At 39.0% G+C, this 14,752-nt stretch overlaps 1 protein-coding gene across 1 annotated transcript in view; it reads left to right on the forward strand.

The window, feature by feature from the left end:
* HERC5 (HECT and RLD domain containing E3 ubiquitin protein ligase 5) overlaps positions 1 to 14,752 on the forward strand; it is a 41,982-nt gene that overhangs the window by 20,192 nt on the left and 7,038 nt on the right. The window contains exons 12-18 of the mRNA XM_059375813.1: positions 882 to 1,071; positions 2,582 to 2,736; positions 6,072 to 6,185; positions 7,273 to 7,383; positions 8,827 to 8,997; positions 11,820 to 11,963; positions 12,777 to 12,943. Of these exons, the coding sequence (XP_059231796.1) occupies positions 882 to 1,071; positions 2,582 to 2,736; positions 6,072 to 6,185; positions 7,273 to 7,383; positions 8,827 to 8,997; positions 11,820 to 11,963; positions 12,777 to 12,943 (1,052 nt within the window). The remainder of the gene's footprint in view (positions 1 to 881; positions 1,072 to 2,581; positions 2,737 to 6,071; positions 6,186 to 7,272; positions 7,384 to 8,826; positions 8,998 to 11,819; positions 11,964 to 12,776; positions 12,944 to 14,752) is intronic.

The following is a 14,752-nucleotide window of genomic DNA, read 5'->3' on the forward strand; positions in this document are numbered from 1 at the left end:
CAAGAATTAGTCCATTTAGAGACACCATTTAGTTCATATCATAATTTAATAATTAAGAGATTGGGTTTTGGTGTCAGAAAGATCCAGAAGAGATTCCCACTTAGCTCTGTGACTTTGTGCAGATACAGAATTCCTGTCTATAAAATGGGGTTAAAATACCATCTATGTTCCCGAAGAACTATAACCTGATTAACATATGTAAAGCACTTAGCATAATACTTGACAAATGAGTACTCCTAAGTAAGTATAGCTTCTCAGTGGATTTTGAAACAAATTATTTCTTTTATCTGGGCACATCTAACATAAACTTTCAGAATTGCATTTGAATTTTTCTTGGAATGCTTGTGTTCTGATATGGGGAATGGTAAATGGAGATTAGAAGGACTAAAAGATTGAGTTTGTAGTGGAGAGTTGGTGATGAGGCAGGTGGTCCTGTGAGGAAACCATGCTATTTTTGTTGCTGGGGTTATTGCTTTTTGTTCCTATGGGGTTATTTCATGTTGCTTTTGGGGGTTCTTATGCATTCTTTTTCTTTAAAGATAATGAGGTAGGATAGTGGAATGAGGGGGTAGAATGTAGTATTTGTTATTGGGAGGGCTGCCTATTTTGATTTCCTTGTTCATCCAGTATAACTTTAAGATGATTTCTTCTCCATCTCCTTCAATGCTTCTCAGGAATTAAATGGGATGACACTTGTCACGTATCTATACCTCGAGTAGTTGGGAAGCTATGTGAGATTGAATGTAAACATGGGTTTTAGGACTGATTATTCCAATTCCTTGGTGGAATGAAACTCCGGGTTCTAGATTTTATTTTATTACAAATTGCAGCTAGTTCTTGCTGTGTTTTGAGTGTCTTTTCCCTGATCTTTTTGACCACAGATAACCACATGTCTCAGGGATAATCTGCTCAAAAATCTTCCATTTCATTCTCCACACCAAGAAGCTTTAGAGATTTTCTTCCTTCTCCCTGAGTGTCCTATGATGCATGATTATAACAACTGGGAGAGCCTGGTGGTTCCATTTGCAGAGGCTATTTGTGCCATGAATGACCAATCTTTACGGGTTCTAGGTAAGACTGATGATTTACATTTTGAAAATACTTTAACCATCCCCTCAGTGGAAATGCACACCTGGTAAAGTTATAGAAAAACTTAGATAATTGTTAACTATGTTGCTGTTTTTTAGTTCATATTCTTAGTATATTGTAAAGATGCTGTAGTAAATATTGTAGTCATCCAAAGTAGGTTGTTTCACTACCCTTTTAGAGTTGTTGTAATGGTACATATGTGGTTTGGTCATGAAGTCCTTTGTCCCCAGATTTTTATTATGAAAAATTCCATAGAAATTGGAGGAATAGTGCATGAATATTCATATATCCTCTGCCTTAGAGTCAACGACAGTTAACCTCTTGCCATGTGTGCTTTGTTCTTTATGAGCAGCTTACATTTTATGTTTGCTGAAATACTTGAAAGTAAGTTGGACACATCATGACATTTCACCCATAATTATTTCAGCATGCATCTCTTAAGAGCCTGTGTTAAATCACTATCACACCTAATAAGATTAGTCATAATTCCATAATATCTAGGCCATACTCACATTTCTGTACTTGACATAAAAGTATTTTACAGCCTTTTTTTTTTTTTAAGAGTCTAGGTCAGTTGTCCTGTAGAACACCATACATGTAAATTTGTCTGATTATTTCCAGCCTTCTCTACTTCAAGTGCATTGGAAGTTAGGTCTAGGGGCTTGATTAGATTTTAATGAGGTTTTTATTCTGACAAATAGCATATTCAGCCCAAAGAAGTCCATTCTTTCTTGTGTTTTTTATGAAATCTAGGTAAGTAAGTGTTGAAAAACTATTGTAAAGCATTTTTTGGTTTTTCACAATGCTGAGAGGTGCATGGATGTGTGTGCTTTCTTTTTAGTAAGCTCTAGGACCAACATGGGGGCTTGAACTCATGACCCTGAGATTAAGAGTCACATGCTCTGTTGAGCTAGCCAGATAACCCGGGAGGTTTTTTTGTTTGTTTGTTTGTTTTGTTTTGTTTTCTTTAAGATTTTATTTATTTGACAGACAGAGGTTACAAGTAGGCAGAGAGGTAGGCAGAGAGGCAGGCAGAGAGGAGGGAGCTGAGTGTGGGGCTTGAACTCACAACCCTGAGATTAAGAGTCCCATGATCTACTGACTGAGTCAGCCAGGTGCCCTGAGAAGTGTTTAAGAGTTCAAAACTCATACTGAGAGTGAGAAAAAGAAAGCTGTGCAATTGCAATTAATTCTTAACTCTGGTTTTTTAAAACAACATGCTATTGGATCTGGGCAAAAAAAAAAAAAAGTGACTTGTCAGGTTTTTTTTCCCCACAAATTAATGAGATCAGGTTCATGTGTTTGTTATATCAAGGGATTTTTCTCAAGGACATTAAATTCATGAACTTTGTTGATTGCCCTTGTAGTTAACTAAAAACTTTATCACAAATATGTTTTTGTAACTGATAGAATTGACAGTGTTCATTCTGTTTACCTTTAAAAGGCCAAGAGAAATGACATGCCAACAATTGTTTATGTTTGTATTCCTCAGAGGAGTACTGGGCGTCCCTGCAGGAACCTGCATTCATCAGACTAGTCCAGATGTTTAAAAGAGCCGTCACTGCTCAGTTGCACTACTGGACTGAAAGCTCGGAGAACAACTACCACGTTAAGGCTCTCCTAGAAATACTGAAAAAGCTGCATAGGGTAAGGGTCTTTCAGACACTTACAGATACGATTTTTATTTTGCAGTAAAAAAGGTCCCTTGGTTTCAACTGGCCCAAATATTAAGCAAAGTCAGGAAACATGTTTATATTGGTATTTTTAAATTTTTGTTTTCTGTGAGTTAAGTCATGTGTATCAGAGTGTATGTACTTATCTGTGTGCAGTTTGAAGAGAAGTAATGCATACACACTTTACTTTTACTTTTCCATGTTGCACTGGCTAAGCCTTCCTCTATAATGTTGAATAGAAGGGTTGGTGATGGTAGGTTCTTTACTTGTTTGTGATTTTATTTATTTATTTATTTAAAATGTTTATTTATTTATTTGACAGAGTAAGAGAACACGAGCAGGGGGAGCGGCAGATGGAGAGGGAGAGAGGCAAGTTCCTTACTGAGCAGGGAGTCTGAATGTGGGGCTTGATTCCAGGACTCTGGGATCATGACCTGAGCCAAAGGCAGACTCTTAACTGACTGCCACTCACGTGCCCCTATTTATTTATTTTGATTTGATTTTATCATGAAGTGATCTCTACACCTAATGTGGGGCTTGAACTCACAACCCCAAGATCAAGAATCACGTGGTGCCAAGACCTAGCCAGCCAGGTGCCCCTTGTTTATGATTTTATTTTTTTTTTAAATCTTTATTTTTATTTAAATTCAGTTAACATATAGCATATTATTAGTTTCAGAGGTTGATGTTAGTGATTCATCAGTCTTACATAACACTTAAGTGTTCATTCTATCATATGCCCTCCTTAGTGTCCATCACCCAGTTACCCCATTCCCCACCCCTCTCCCCTCCAACAGCCCTCAGTTGTTTGTGATTTTATTTTATTTTTTAAGATTTTATTTTTTTATTTGACAGAGATCACAAGTAGGCAGAGAGGCAGGCAGAGAGAGAGGAGGAAACAGGCTCCCTGCTGAGCAGAGAGCCCAGTGCGGGGCTTGATTCCAGGACTCTGTGATCATGACCTGAGCTGAAAGCAGAGGCTTTAACCCACTGAGCCACCCAGGTGCCCCGTTCGTGATTTTAAAGGAAGAATTTGAATGTCACTATTAAATAGGATATTTACCGTAGAGTTTTTGAAAATAATCCTTATAGGTAAAGGTTGTTCCTAAATGTTAGACATTTTAAATCCATACAAATACTGACTCTTTTTTTTCCTGCTGAAATTCGAGTTATTTATATGTTTGACTTTCTCATTCTTATCTTTCATGTCTCTTACCCATCTCTCCGTGTGAGTGCATCCCATTCTGACTGACTTTTTTAGCTATATTTTTCTGTCCATGAAATCTCTTTTTAGTGATTTTTATCTGCTAATAAAACTGCCCTTTGGGTTTTCATTCCAAGTATTATGTTTTCCACTTCCAGAAGTTTCATTTCTTTGAAAAATTTTTTTGTTGGTCAGTATTATGGTATCTTGGTCTTTTATTTTCAAGCTTTCCTTCTGCTTATTTAAATCCATATGCATTATACCTCTGGTACCTAAAGTCATTACAGGTCAGCTTTGTCCTCTTCCTTCTGCTGAATCTTCCTCGTGTGTGCTTTCGTTTTGTTTAGTGACACACACACACACACTCACACACTTTCCTTGGAACATTATCTTTTGGAATTCTTTGAGGGCTATGTTTCTCCAGGAAGATTTTCTTGTACCAGGTTCCTAGAGACACCACATCCATTAGGTACTATGTTAAATTAAATTCTTGGCTTGAAGCTCTTCAGATCTGCAGGTGTGGTCTGAATGTGGTGTGTGAATTTTCAGGAAAGTGCTTCTGTGATTGCAAATTCTGTAGGTGACTTTTTTTCCTGCAACTTGGCACCATTTTAACTAACTGCAGTCTGCTTCCTGGAATTGGTGTCGAGGTACGGTGGTGGACTGTTCATTTCTAGCTTACCCTCACTCTGATGGCTTAGCCCTTTTGGATGCCTGATTTATGAGATGGTTTTCTATCATTGGCCCCATAATTTGAACAGAATCTGGGTTTTGTCTCCGTTCCCCAAAGCCCCAAGCATTGCAAACTGAAGTTAAGTTCCCCAGGTTTGGCAAATACTCTGAAGGCAAATGCCGCTTTCACCTCATTTTTGACCTGGTTATTTCGTATCTACTTACAGTATTGGTGTTGCATTAAAAATATCTGTTTACACTTCATCCTGTATTTTTTATTGTTTTCAGCAAATCAAGATACCTAACCTGCCAAACTGCTTTAAAAAAAGAGAATTCCGCCATACTGCTGAAATCAGTGGCCATCTCTGGCTACTTTTAAAGGTTTTGTACAAAAGAGAAAGATTAATTAAAAAAAAATAATTTGAGTTTTGAAAAATTGAGAAATTTACCAAAAAGTACAGGAAAGTATATTCTAATGAGCTTTTTCCACTTGCAAAAAAGGAATCCTGAGAAATACTGAAGCAGTAACAAGAATCCTCAAGAAATCCTGCTTTATCCTTTGGCTTTTAATGGTGACATTAGATTATTTGTCAGGCTCCCTCCCCAACCTCAGGAGGGAGACCACAGGAAGCCACAGGGATAAAACAACCACTTTTTCCACAACTGGGGATGTGGAAGGCTGAGATCAGCAGGTTCCAGCGGACCATATCATGGAGTTGAAACAGCTTCATGATGCTCTGGGTGGTGGTGCTGGAGGTTTGGATCATCTAAGGTCTAGGTCAGGGTTAATACAATATTCCAGGTGAATGGAAGCCAAGAGGAGCTTTTAGAGGACGTCTCGAGAGTGAGTCTTTTAGGTGGGGACTGTGCCCATTTATGTCAAGTACCTACTGTCACTCAGGTCCAAAGCATGCAGTGTCATTATCAGTGTCTTCACTGACTGATGATTAGTGCTCTTGTAGGGTGTCCATGGATATGCCTGGTCATCGGGTGATGAAGGCTGGAAGACACCCCCCCAGTTTAGGTGGGGGATGTTCCACACGTGCCCTATCAGTGGGAGACGTCTGTAAATGGTATATTGTTAAGCTCTGAAGAACAGGACATAATATATTGGGCCCCAGAGTACTTTGGATTTAGGCTGTGATTTGGCTGTGTTTTTCCTTGGACCTAAAATTCTTTAAAGCTTTTCTATGAATTAAAAGTAAGTATGAGTAAGTTTATCATCATATCAATTTCTGCTATTAAATTGTAGGTATTCTTTATGTTCCTGAAAATTTGGGCCTTGGCCAGTGGAGGAATTGGATAGAACTTTATTCTGGTCATTGAAAAAGAGTGTTTAATTTGCTGTCTATGCTGATAATCTAATCAATAGCCATAAAGCAGAATTGTCTTTATATATATAAAACTTTCTCATGGGCCATATTTTGTTAAAGGTAAACCAGGCTGTGTGTCAACTACCTGAAAATATTTTCAAAGTAAACGAGCTTACGCACTGGCTTGATTTTTATGGGGATGCATACAGAAGGTCTGCTTGGAAAATTAACTCTGTAAGTATAGCGTGTTTATTATTTATTTAGTAAAGATTCTATTTTTTAAAACTAATCTGTACCCCCAGTGTGAGGGGTCAGATGAGTTGCGTGCTCTACCAACTAAACCAGCCAGTCACCCCATTAGGGTATGATCAGAGGGGGAAGTGAGTTAATGTAGGTGTTTGTGCTATAACTCTTATGCATGGGTTTCCAATCCTTGTACCCTGCAAAATTGCTCAGGAGAAATAACAGGGCTTACAGGAAAGGCGAGATAGTCCCCTCAAAACCAATGCAGTTTTGTAGCCAGAGCCCTCATAGAAAAGCGCTTACTACCTTAGATCATTTGGATCTAACCAGGTAAGCAGCTCTTAGAGAGTGCCACAAGAATATGAAAATGCACCAAACAAAATGGTAGAAATGTACTCACACTCTAATGAGAGAATTGGTGGTACTGAGATGGCGCACATGGGAGTGGGGCTTTCTTAGGTGGGCGTACAAGGCAGCATGACTCACCAGAAGCCAGCAAGCAGAATGGGGCTGCAGCTTTGGTGGTGGCTCTGGGTGTGTCCTTTTTTAATTTTATGAAATTGAAGCTGAAGGGCCGTTGCTGCCAGTTCAGCAGCTGACCTGAGCTTTTTTTCCTTCTCTCTGAATGTTGGAATTCTGCCCCTAGCACGTTGACCCTTAACTGGCAGAAGTCAAGTATAAGCTCAGCACCTATATCCACATTATATCATTCACCTATTTTTCTCAGTGCATCTGAACTAATTTGCATTTTGAAAGTGCACATTGTCGCAGAACAAACTCTTTGGGAAAGTGTCTAGAGTTTACAATTGATTGCTAAGTTAAATGAGCACTGGAAAATACTAGCTCAATTTTTATTTATTTATTTTTAAGTACTAGGTTTACATATCTCTCACTGATACACACAAAACATTTTTTTAGAATTTTAGGTATCTAAGTACTACTGACCAGCAATTTGGATTGCTTCTGCTAGAAGAACTGAGACCTTAAACTAAGTATCAGGGATTTTAGGCTGTGAGTTAAGGTGTTAAGATTTCTCTGTTCTTTCATTTGTCAGAATTCTTGCCATTTCCATTTTTAGGACACTTCAGTAGACACTCAGTATCCTGTCATATTCAGTCATTTTCCATTTATCTTTAATATTCTGTCGAAAATCAAACTACTGTATGCAGATTCACTTTTAAAAATACAGGTATGTATGCCTATTTCTTTGTCTTCATTAACAAATCAGATGACAAATGCCTTCTTAAGTATACAATATTTTGGGGGTTGATAACATTGAAAACAATGGTTGTTTAACATTCATGGAGCTTAGACTACCAAAGGTGTCAAGAAAGACTGTTGTAATTTGGATTGGACTGGCTTTGAGGCACATTAGGGCCTCAGCAGTAGAAGAGAGAGCAGCATGGACAGCTCCCCTAGCTTGTGGGGCTTTTGCCTTGAGGTTGGGCCATGTATACAGGTCTTCTGTACAGCATCAAAAGAGGCATAGTAGACTTGGGCTTGGTTGGGATTAGCAAACCCATATTTAAGGAGCCCAGTCTAATTAAAAAACAGAGCAGTGGGAATAGTGGGGACAGAGGACTCTTGAAATGCAGACACACATAGATGGCTGGTAGTCTAATGGTGCCATGATCAAGGTTTGTAAAAAGTGTCCTCTTTTCAGTGAACTGTTATTGGGTGAGTTGGTTCTATTTGTCAACATATCCAAAAAGTGATTTTGAACTTAAAACTAAACTATTGAAAATGCCCCCGGAAATGAAAGCACCAAAGAGTGTCTGCTCTTGTTATTGCTTTTATATATGCATCTGGATATGTATATGTGTGAATCATATTCAAATATAGGTTATAACATTGGATACTTTTATATAATGCAGTTAACCACTATAAAACAAAATGGGAAATTGATTTGTAAATATGACTATTGATGAAATATTTAACAAAGGAAAAATGAAAGGAAAAAAGATACAAGAATTTTATTTTCCTTCAACTCTTACAACTCCTCTCCTAATTTTTAGCAGGCCTCCAGTGATAATTTCATGGACCTAGTATTTGATTGTTCATTGTGCTGAGAGCCTTAGACTTGAATTGCCGTTTGATCAGATAGACTGTCTGTGCTGCGCGCATGCGCATCTATCTTTCTGCCTCATATAGAACTTTTTAGATTATCTGTGCCCTAAAATCTCTCATTGGGTTTTTTTCCTAGCATAGGATATCTTTAGAGGGGTCTCATTCCTGAAGTTTCCTGCAGCATGCTTTCTTTCTGAACTTCTTTTCCAAATGAGGAGGTTATGTTCAGCATACTGCTTCAGTGCTTGCTAATCATTCTCTTAACCTAATGATGGCAGGTAGCTCTGGTAGCTGAAGTATTAATAATTGTTGCCAGATAAAGTGGACCAGTGGAGGCCACACCTGGTCACTTTCCTGCTTACACTGGTTGGCTCCACAAAATTTTTCATCCACCAGGTGTTTCTTCGGCTCGTAGAGGGTGAATGCTGAATGTATGGCTTCTCTCCAGTGGCTTATGTAAATAAAGCTCTATTCATGAATGTTTGTAACAAGCACTCCTAATAAATTGACCAAATTCCCACTTAGAGCAAATGGTGAAATGAATGAAACATTTCTGTTTTCCTAGGAGAAGAAATTTAGAGCATGTATGCGGTTGGCTGGAATTGTGGAACAAGGAGGGTCCGAATTAGCTTTGCTGCCCACTTTGAATCTAACAGTCAGAAGGAGTCACTTGATTGAAGATGTTTTGAGTCACCTAAATCAGTTTGAGAATGAAGATCTGAGGAGAGAGTTAATGGTAAAGTATAATTCTCTATATTTTTGCTGCTGAGAGAAGGAAAACATAAAAGGATGGACAGTGGGTCTTGCAGAGAAGAAAGAATCTCCCTTTGCCGTGCAGTGTTGCCCTGATACCCCATGTAGCTGTGATTTGCTGGGAATAGCTGTGGGCACTTAGTTGCCCTCAGGCTGAGGAGCAGCGGTTGAAAGGGTTGTCCTCCCCCAGCCTGGGCAGCTAAAAAGTCCAGAACTACCCTTAAGAGGTCCAGTCCCTCCTGAGACCTGACCCAGCCTAGCTAGTCACCCCATGGGGAGGGTTCCAGTGAGATGAGGTTGACACAGAGATTTGAAGATTAGTTTCTGCTCTCATACATGTACCCAAATTGCTGTGGAAAAGAGAACTTCCTCTTTATTAACTGTAGTTTTTTGAGGGTATTATTGTAGAAAGCCCCATGTTATGAACATAGATGATCTCTGGTTTAGTTATTCTACACTTGATCTTAGCCAAAAGGCCAAGAAGCGATCTGGTTTAGTTATTCTATAACTTGTCTTACTAGTAGATATTGGACACAGGATAATAATAATAATATATAGTGAATCTGGTGAACATTTTCCTTTTGCCAAGAACACTGTGAATGCTTTACAAATATTTATGTAACCCTTTCAGTGACACTGCATGGAAGGTTCTGTTTTTCCTGTGTTTTGCTGATGTGGAAACTGAGGTACAGAACAATTAGGTGACTTACCCAAGGGCAATCCAGCTGAGAAGTATCAGAGCTAGGATTTGGGCCCAACTGTTAGGCTCCAGACTTTCCATTTAATCACGACAAAGATTTGCCTGATGATATTTATTAGAATGTTTTGATAGACCTTAGTTTATCACTTATCCTACTCAGATTAAAGAATGACTTGACTCAAGTTCAAGACACCATTTGAAAAGTATGTTGCACTAGGATTTGTGGTTAGAGGTAGCATTACCACATATTTTTGCATATAGGTAGTTTTTAAAAATCTAACAAACTCATTATGTGAATCTTAACCTGTGATGTCAAGCCAGCCCACTGAGTTATTTTAGTTCCATTTTTATAGTTCATTCATCCCTCTTAAACATTTAGGTAACATTTGATGAGCAGCCACCATTTTCCAGACTGTTTTGTATATGTTTTTCTGTTTAATTTTCCTGATAATCTCGTGAGAAAACTGAGGCTCTGTGAGATGAAGAACCTTGCCCATAGGAAGGGACAGAGTAAGGATTTGACAACTTAGATTTTACTTATTTATTTTTTTTAGAGAGACAGGACAAAGGGGAAGGGAAAGGGAGAGACTCCCAAACAGACTCCACACTGAGGAGGGAACCCAACACAGGGCTTGATCCCAGGACCCTGAGATCATGACCTGAGCTGAAACCAAGAGTTGGACACTTAACTGACTGAGCTACGCAGGTGCCCCAATACCTCGTCTTCTAAAGATTTTGAATAATTTATTGAGGTTTGAAACTTGGATCTCTAGAAAATAGAAAAGGCATCCATCCATTTAAAGCAGTAAAAGGAGATTTGGGGGAAGTGCCATGGAACATCCCAAAGGCAACGTTGAGCAGGCCTTTGAACAGGAGTGTGCATCAGTCAGAGAGAAGGTAGAGTGGAGAAGAAGGTTAAATGGCTACAGGTGGTAAGTGAAGTTTAAAGAGAAATCGAGCATCCAGGGAAAGCGGAAAGGCAGAACTAGCGCAGAACTGCAAGAATTTCTGGTATTAAAGCAGCAGGAAAAAGAAGAGAGAAATAAAAAACCTAGTTAATGCTTCATAAAAGAAAGTAAGGGAGAAAACAGCGTGAAGAAAGAAGAGGGGATTGGAAGTATAAAATGAGCTCGTGAAATCAGGGAGAGGAGGCGTGCGAATGGTCCTCGGAATTCAGGGGTTCACATGTTCTTGGTCCTCTTGAAGAGAGCACTTTTAAGAAGGGAAATAGTTTCGGAAGTTGGGGTACCTGATTCTCCAGAATTTGGTGACTTAGAGTAGAAGCCAGTATTACCTGTATGAGACAATGGTATTGAGATTTTCTTCTTTTAAGAGTAAGGGAGACCTCAACACATTTGTACACTGAAGTGAGGGATTCTAAGAAGGAAGGGCAGGAATGAGTGAGTATTTGAAGGAGCAAAGATGGGTTATGGTAGAATCATCCTAGGTAGAGATTGGTGTCCCTGGGTGCCTTCTCAAGAAGTAAACAACGAAGCCAGTAGGTAACTTATGTGTGCTCTGGTTTTTCAGCCTTTGAAAATCCAACTATTATTTATTTCTTTATGTTTATTTTCATTTAACTTAACGTTCCTTATTACATAATACCAATTGAGGTCAGCTTAGTAGCTGATGTTATCAGGCTCTGAGACTTGACAGATACAGGATTAAATCTAGGCTGTACCCCTTAGCTGTGTGTGACCTTGGGAAGTTAATATTTAAGTTATTTTTTTTTTTTTAAAGATTTTATTCTTTGACAGGCAAAGATCACAAGTAGGCAGAGAGGCAGACAGAGAGAGAGGAAGGGAAGCAAGCTTCCTGCTGAGCAGAGAGCCCGACATGGGGCTCCATCCCAGGACCCTGGGATCATGACCTGAGCCGAAGGCAGAGGCTTTAACCTTCTGAACCACCCAGGTGCCCCAGTGTTTTAAATTCTTGAAGGTCATTGCCTCATAGAATTATTGTGAAGATTAAACGAGTAAGATGCTTAGTGCTTACCAAATACTTGGGTCCATAAATAATGTTTACTCTTATGATTAATAAGTGAGTCTTAATACAGAGCAATACTGAGCCCTGGAAGTGATATGTTATTTGCTGTGTTTCTTCAGGTTTCATTTAGTGGAGAAATTGGACATGACTCTGGAGGAGTCAAGGTAGAGTTTTTCCACTGTCTGTTTGAGGAGATGACCCGGCCAGAATATGGGATGTTCATGTATCCTGAGGAGGCTTCCTACATGTGGTTTCCTGTCAGGGTGAGTCCTCTCCTTTTTGCTTACGGTTATCAACATAGAAAAGGCATGTCATACACCATTGGAAATTAGGTTGTCTAGACATTTTCATTTTAGGAGAGGAGTTATTGATACATATAATTATGGAAATAGCCTTCAGTTTTAATAAGGTGATTCTTTTCTTTAAAATGGAGTCCCCTTTCCCTGTGTTCCCAATTCTGCCCACACAGGAAAACTTAAACAGTGTATGTTTTTGACCATTTATAGAATGTTTGGATAAAAAGGAACCCTTCCTTTCCCAGGTGCCCATTTTTTTTTGTTCAGTTCTATTTTTCCTTGTGAATTGAAAATTTCTTTTCAAATTTTCTTTTGAAAGCATTAAAAGAAAGTGAAAACTTTAGTTTATGAGGGTTTGCTGCACCTAATGTGGGTCTATTAGTGTCCCTGTGGCAGAGATTTAACTTGACTTAATGACTGCACATAAACCCTAAATATTCTTATCGCAAGCTTTACTTTTTTTTAAGATTTTGTTTATTGAGAGAGAATGTGTGAGCCAGTGGGGGGAGGGGCAGAGGGAGAGGGAGACAGAGAATCTCAAGTAGACTTCCCACTGAGAGTGGAACCTGATGAGAGGCTCCATCTCACAACCCTGAGATCGTGACCTGAGCAAAATCAAGAGTCAGAGGCTTAACTGACTGAGCCACCCTGGGGCCCCGCAAACTTTTTGATTTTAATTTGCGATTTGACTTTGTGAAAAGGAGAAAAGGTTTAAGTAATATGAATATTCCATTTTACTTGTAAAAATTAAAAGACATCAAATTTTTTTTCTCTTTTCAGCCTAAATTTGAGAAGAAGAGATATTTTTTCTTTGGGGTTCTTTGTGGACTTTCCCTATTCAATTTCAATGTTGCCAACATCCCTTTCCCACTAGCCCTGTTTAAGAAACTTTTGAACCAAACACCATCATTGGAAGACTTAAAAGAGCTGAGTCCTGTTTTGGGAAAGTAAGTAACATAGTTCTTTTTCTAGAACTCTACATAATACATATTTAGATATAGGTATACCTCATTTCATTACCTTGTGCTTCATAAATAGTATGTGCTTCTTAGGTAGTAGTGTTTTTTACAGAGGTGCCTGGGTGGCTTAGTGGGTTAGGCCTCTGCCTTCAGTTCAGGTCATGATCTCAGGGTCCTGGGATCGAGTCCCGCATCGGGCTCTCTGCTCAGTGGGGGACCTACTTCCCCTTGCCTCTCTGCCTACTTGTGATCTTTCTCTCCCTGTCAAATAAAAAAAAATAGTTTTTTTTTAATAGATCGAAGGTTTGTGGCAACCCTGTGTTAAGTAAGCCATTTTTCCAATAGCATTTGCTCACTTAGGGTCTCTCTGTCACATTTATGGTAATTGTCACGGTATTTCAAATGTTTCCATTACTATTCTATTTGTTTTGTTGATCTGTGATCAGTGATTACAACTTGCTGAGAGCTCAGAGGATGGTGAGCATTGAAGTATTTTTATTTTTATTATTTTTTTTTAATTATGGTAGTCACCATACAGTACATCATTAGTTTTTGAGGTAGTATTCCAAGATTCATTGTTTATGTATAACACCCAGTGCTCCATGCAGTATGTGCCCTCCTTAATATCTACCACCAGGCTCACACTTCCCCCAAAACCCTCAGTCTGTTTCTCGGAGTCCACAGTCTCTCGTGGTTCGTATCCTCCTTTGACTTCCCCCTCCTGCATTTTTCCTTTCCTTCTCCTTATGTCCTCTGTGCTATTCCTTATGTTCCACAAGTGAGTGAAACTATTTGATGATTGAACATTAAAGTATTTTTAAATTAATGCATGCACATTTTTAAGACATAATGCTGTTACACACTTACTATAGTGTGGTGTGAACATATCTTTTTTTTTTTTAAGATTTTATTTATTTATTTGACAGAGAGAAATCACAAGTAGACGGAGAGGCAGGCAGAGAGTGAGGAAGGGAAGCAGGCTCCCTGCTGAGCAGAGAGCCCGATGCGGGACTCGATCCCAGGACCCTGAGATCATGACCTGAGCCGAAGGCAGCAGCTTAACCCACTGAGCCACCCAGGGGCCCCGTGAACATATCTTTTAAATGCACTGGGAAACCAAGTAATTCTTTTTGACTTGTGTCTGCTTGGATAATTGCTTTATTGCAGTGTCTGGAATCAGATCTGCAGTAACTCCAAGGTATGCCTGTAAATAAACACACCTCCCCACCCAAAAAACATTTTTGTTCAGCAGCAACATTCTAGGTACCTTAGGTCAAGTATTATTTTGGGAAGAACTGTTAGATAATAATTTAACTTTTCAAATTAAGAGAAGTTGATTTCCCCTATGATTGGTCCTTAATGCTTATAATAATCTTTGAACCTTGTGTAGAAATAGTCATGGGCAGAGCACAAGTTATACCCTATGAATTTGCAAGTGACATTTGTTTTAAATCTTGTTTCTTATCCTCGCCTTTAAAGTGAAAACTTACTTCTAAGTTAAAAAGCCAAGCCACCACCTCACAAAAAATACTGGTAATAGAAAGGGGTGATATTCCTGCTGTGTAAGTGTTCCTCAACATCCATAAGAAAATGGACAAATAAAAAGGAAGTTAACCCACAAAGGAGTAACAGAATGACTTCAACTCCCCAGTGCTCATGGAATGCAGATGAAAATCAGAGGCCAATGTGCTGCCCATTTACAGTGGTTGGAAATACTGATGATATATGGTGTTTGCCAGGGTTTGGGAAAAGGTTTGCTCTAATTTCAGGGGTTGGTAGTGGACATATGAGTTGGTG

Source organism: Mustela nigripes, chromosome 1 (assembly GCF_022355385.1).
Source record: "Mustela nigripes isolate SB6536 chromosome 1, MUSNIG.SB6536, whole genome shotgun sequence".
Lineage (NCBI taxonomy): Eukaryota > Metazoa > Chordata > Mammalia > Carnivora > Mustelidae > Mustela > Mustela nigripes.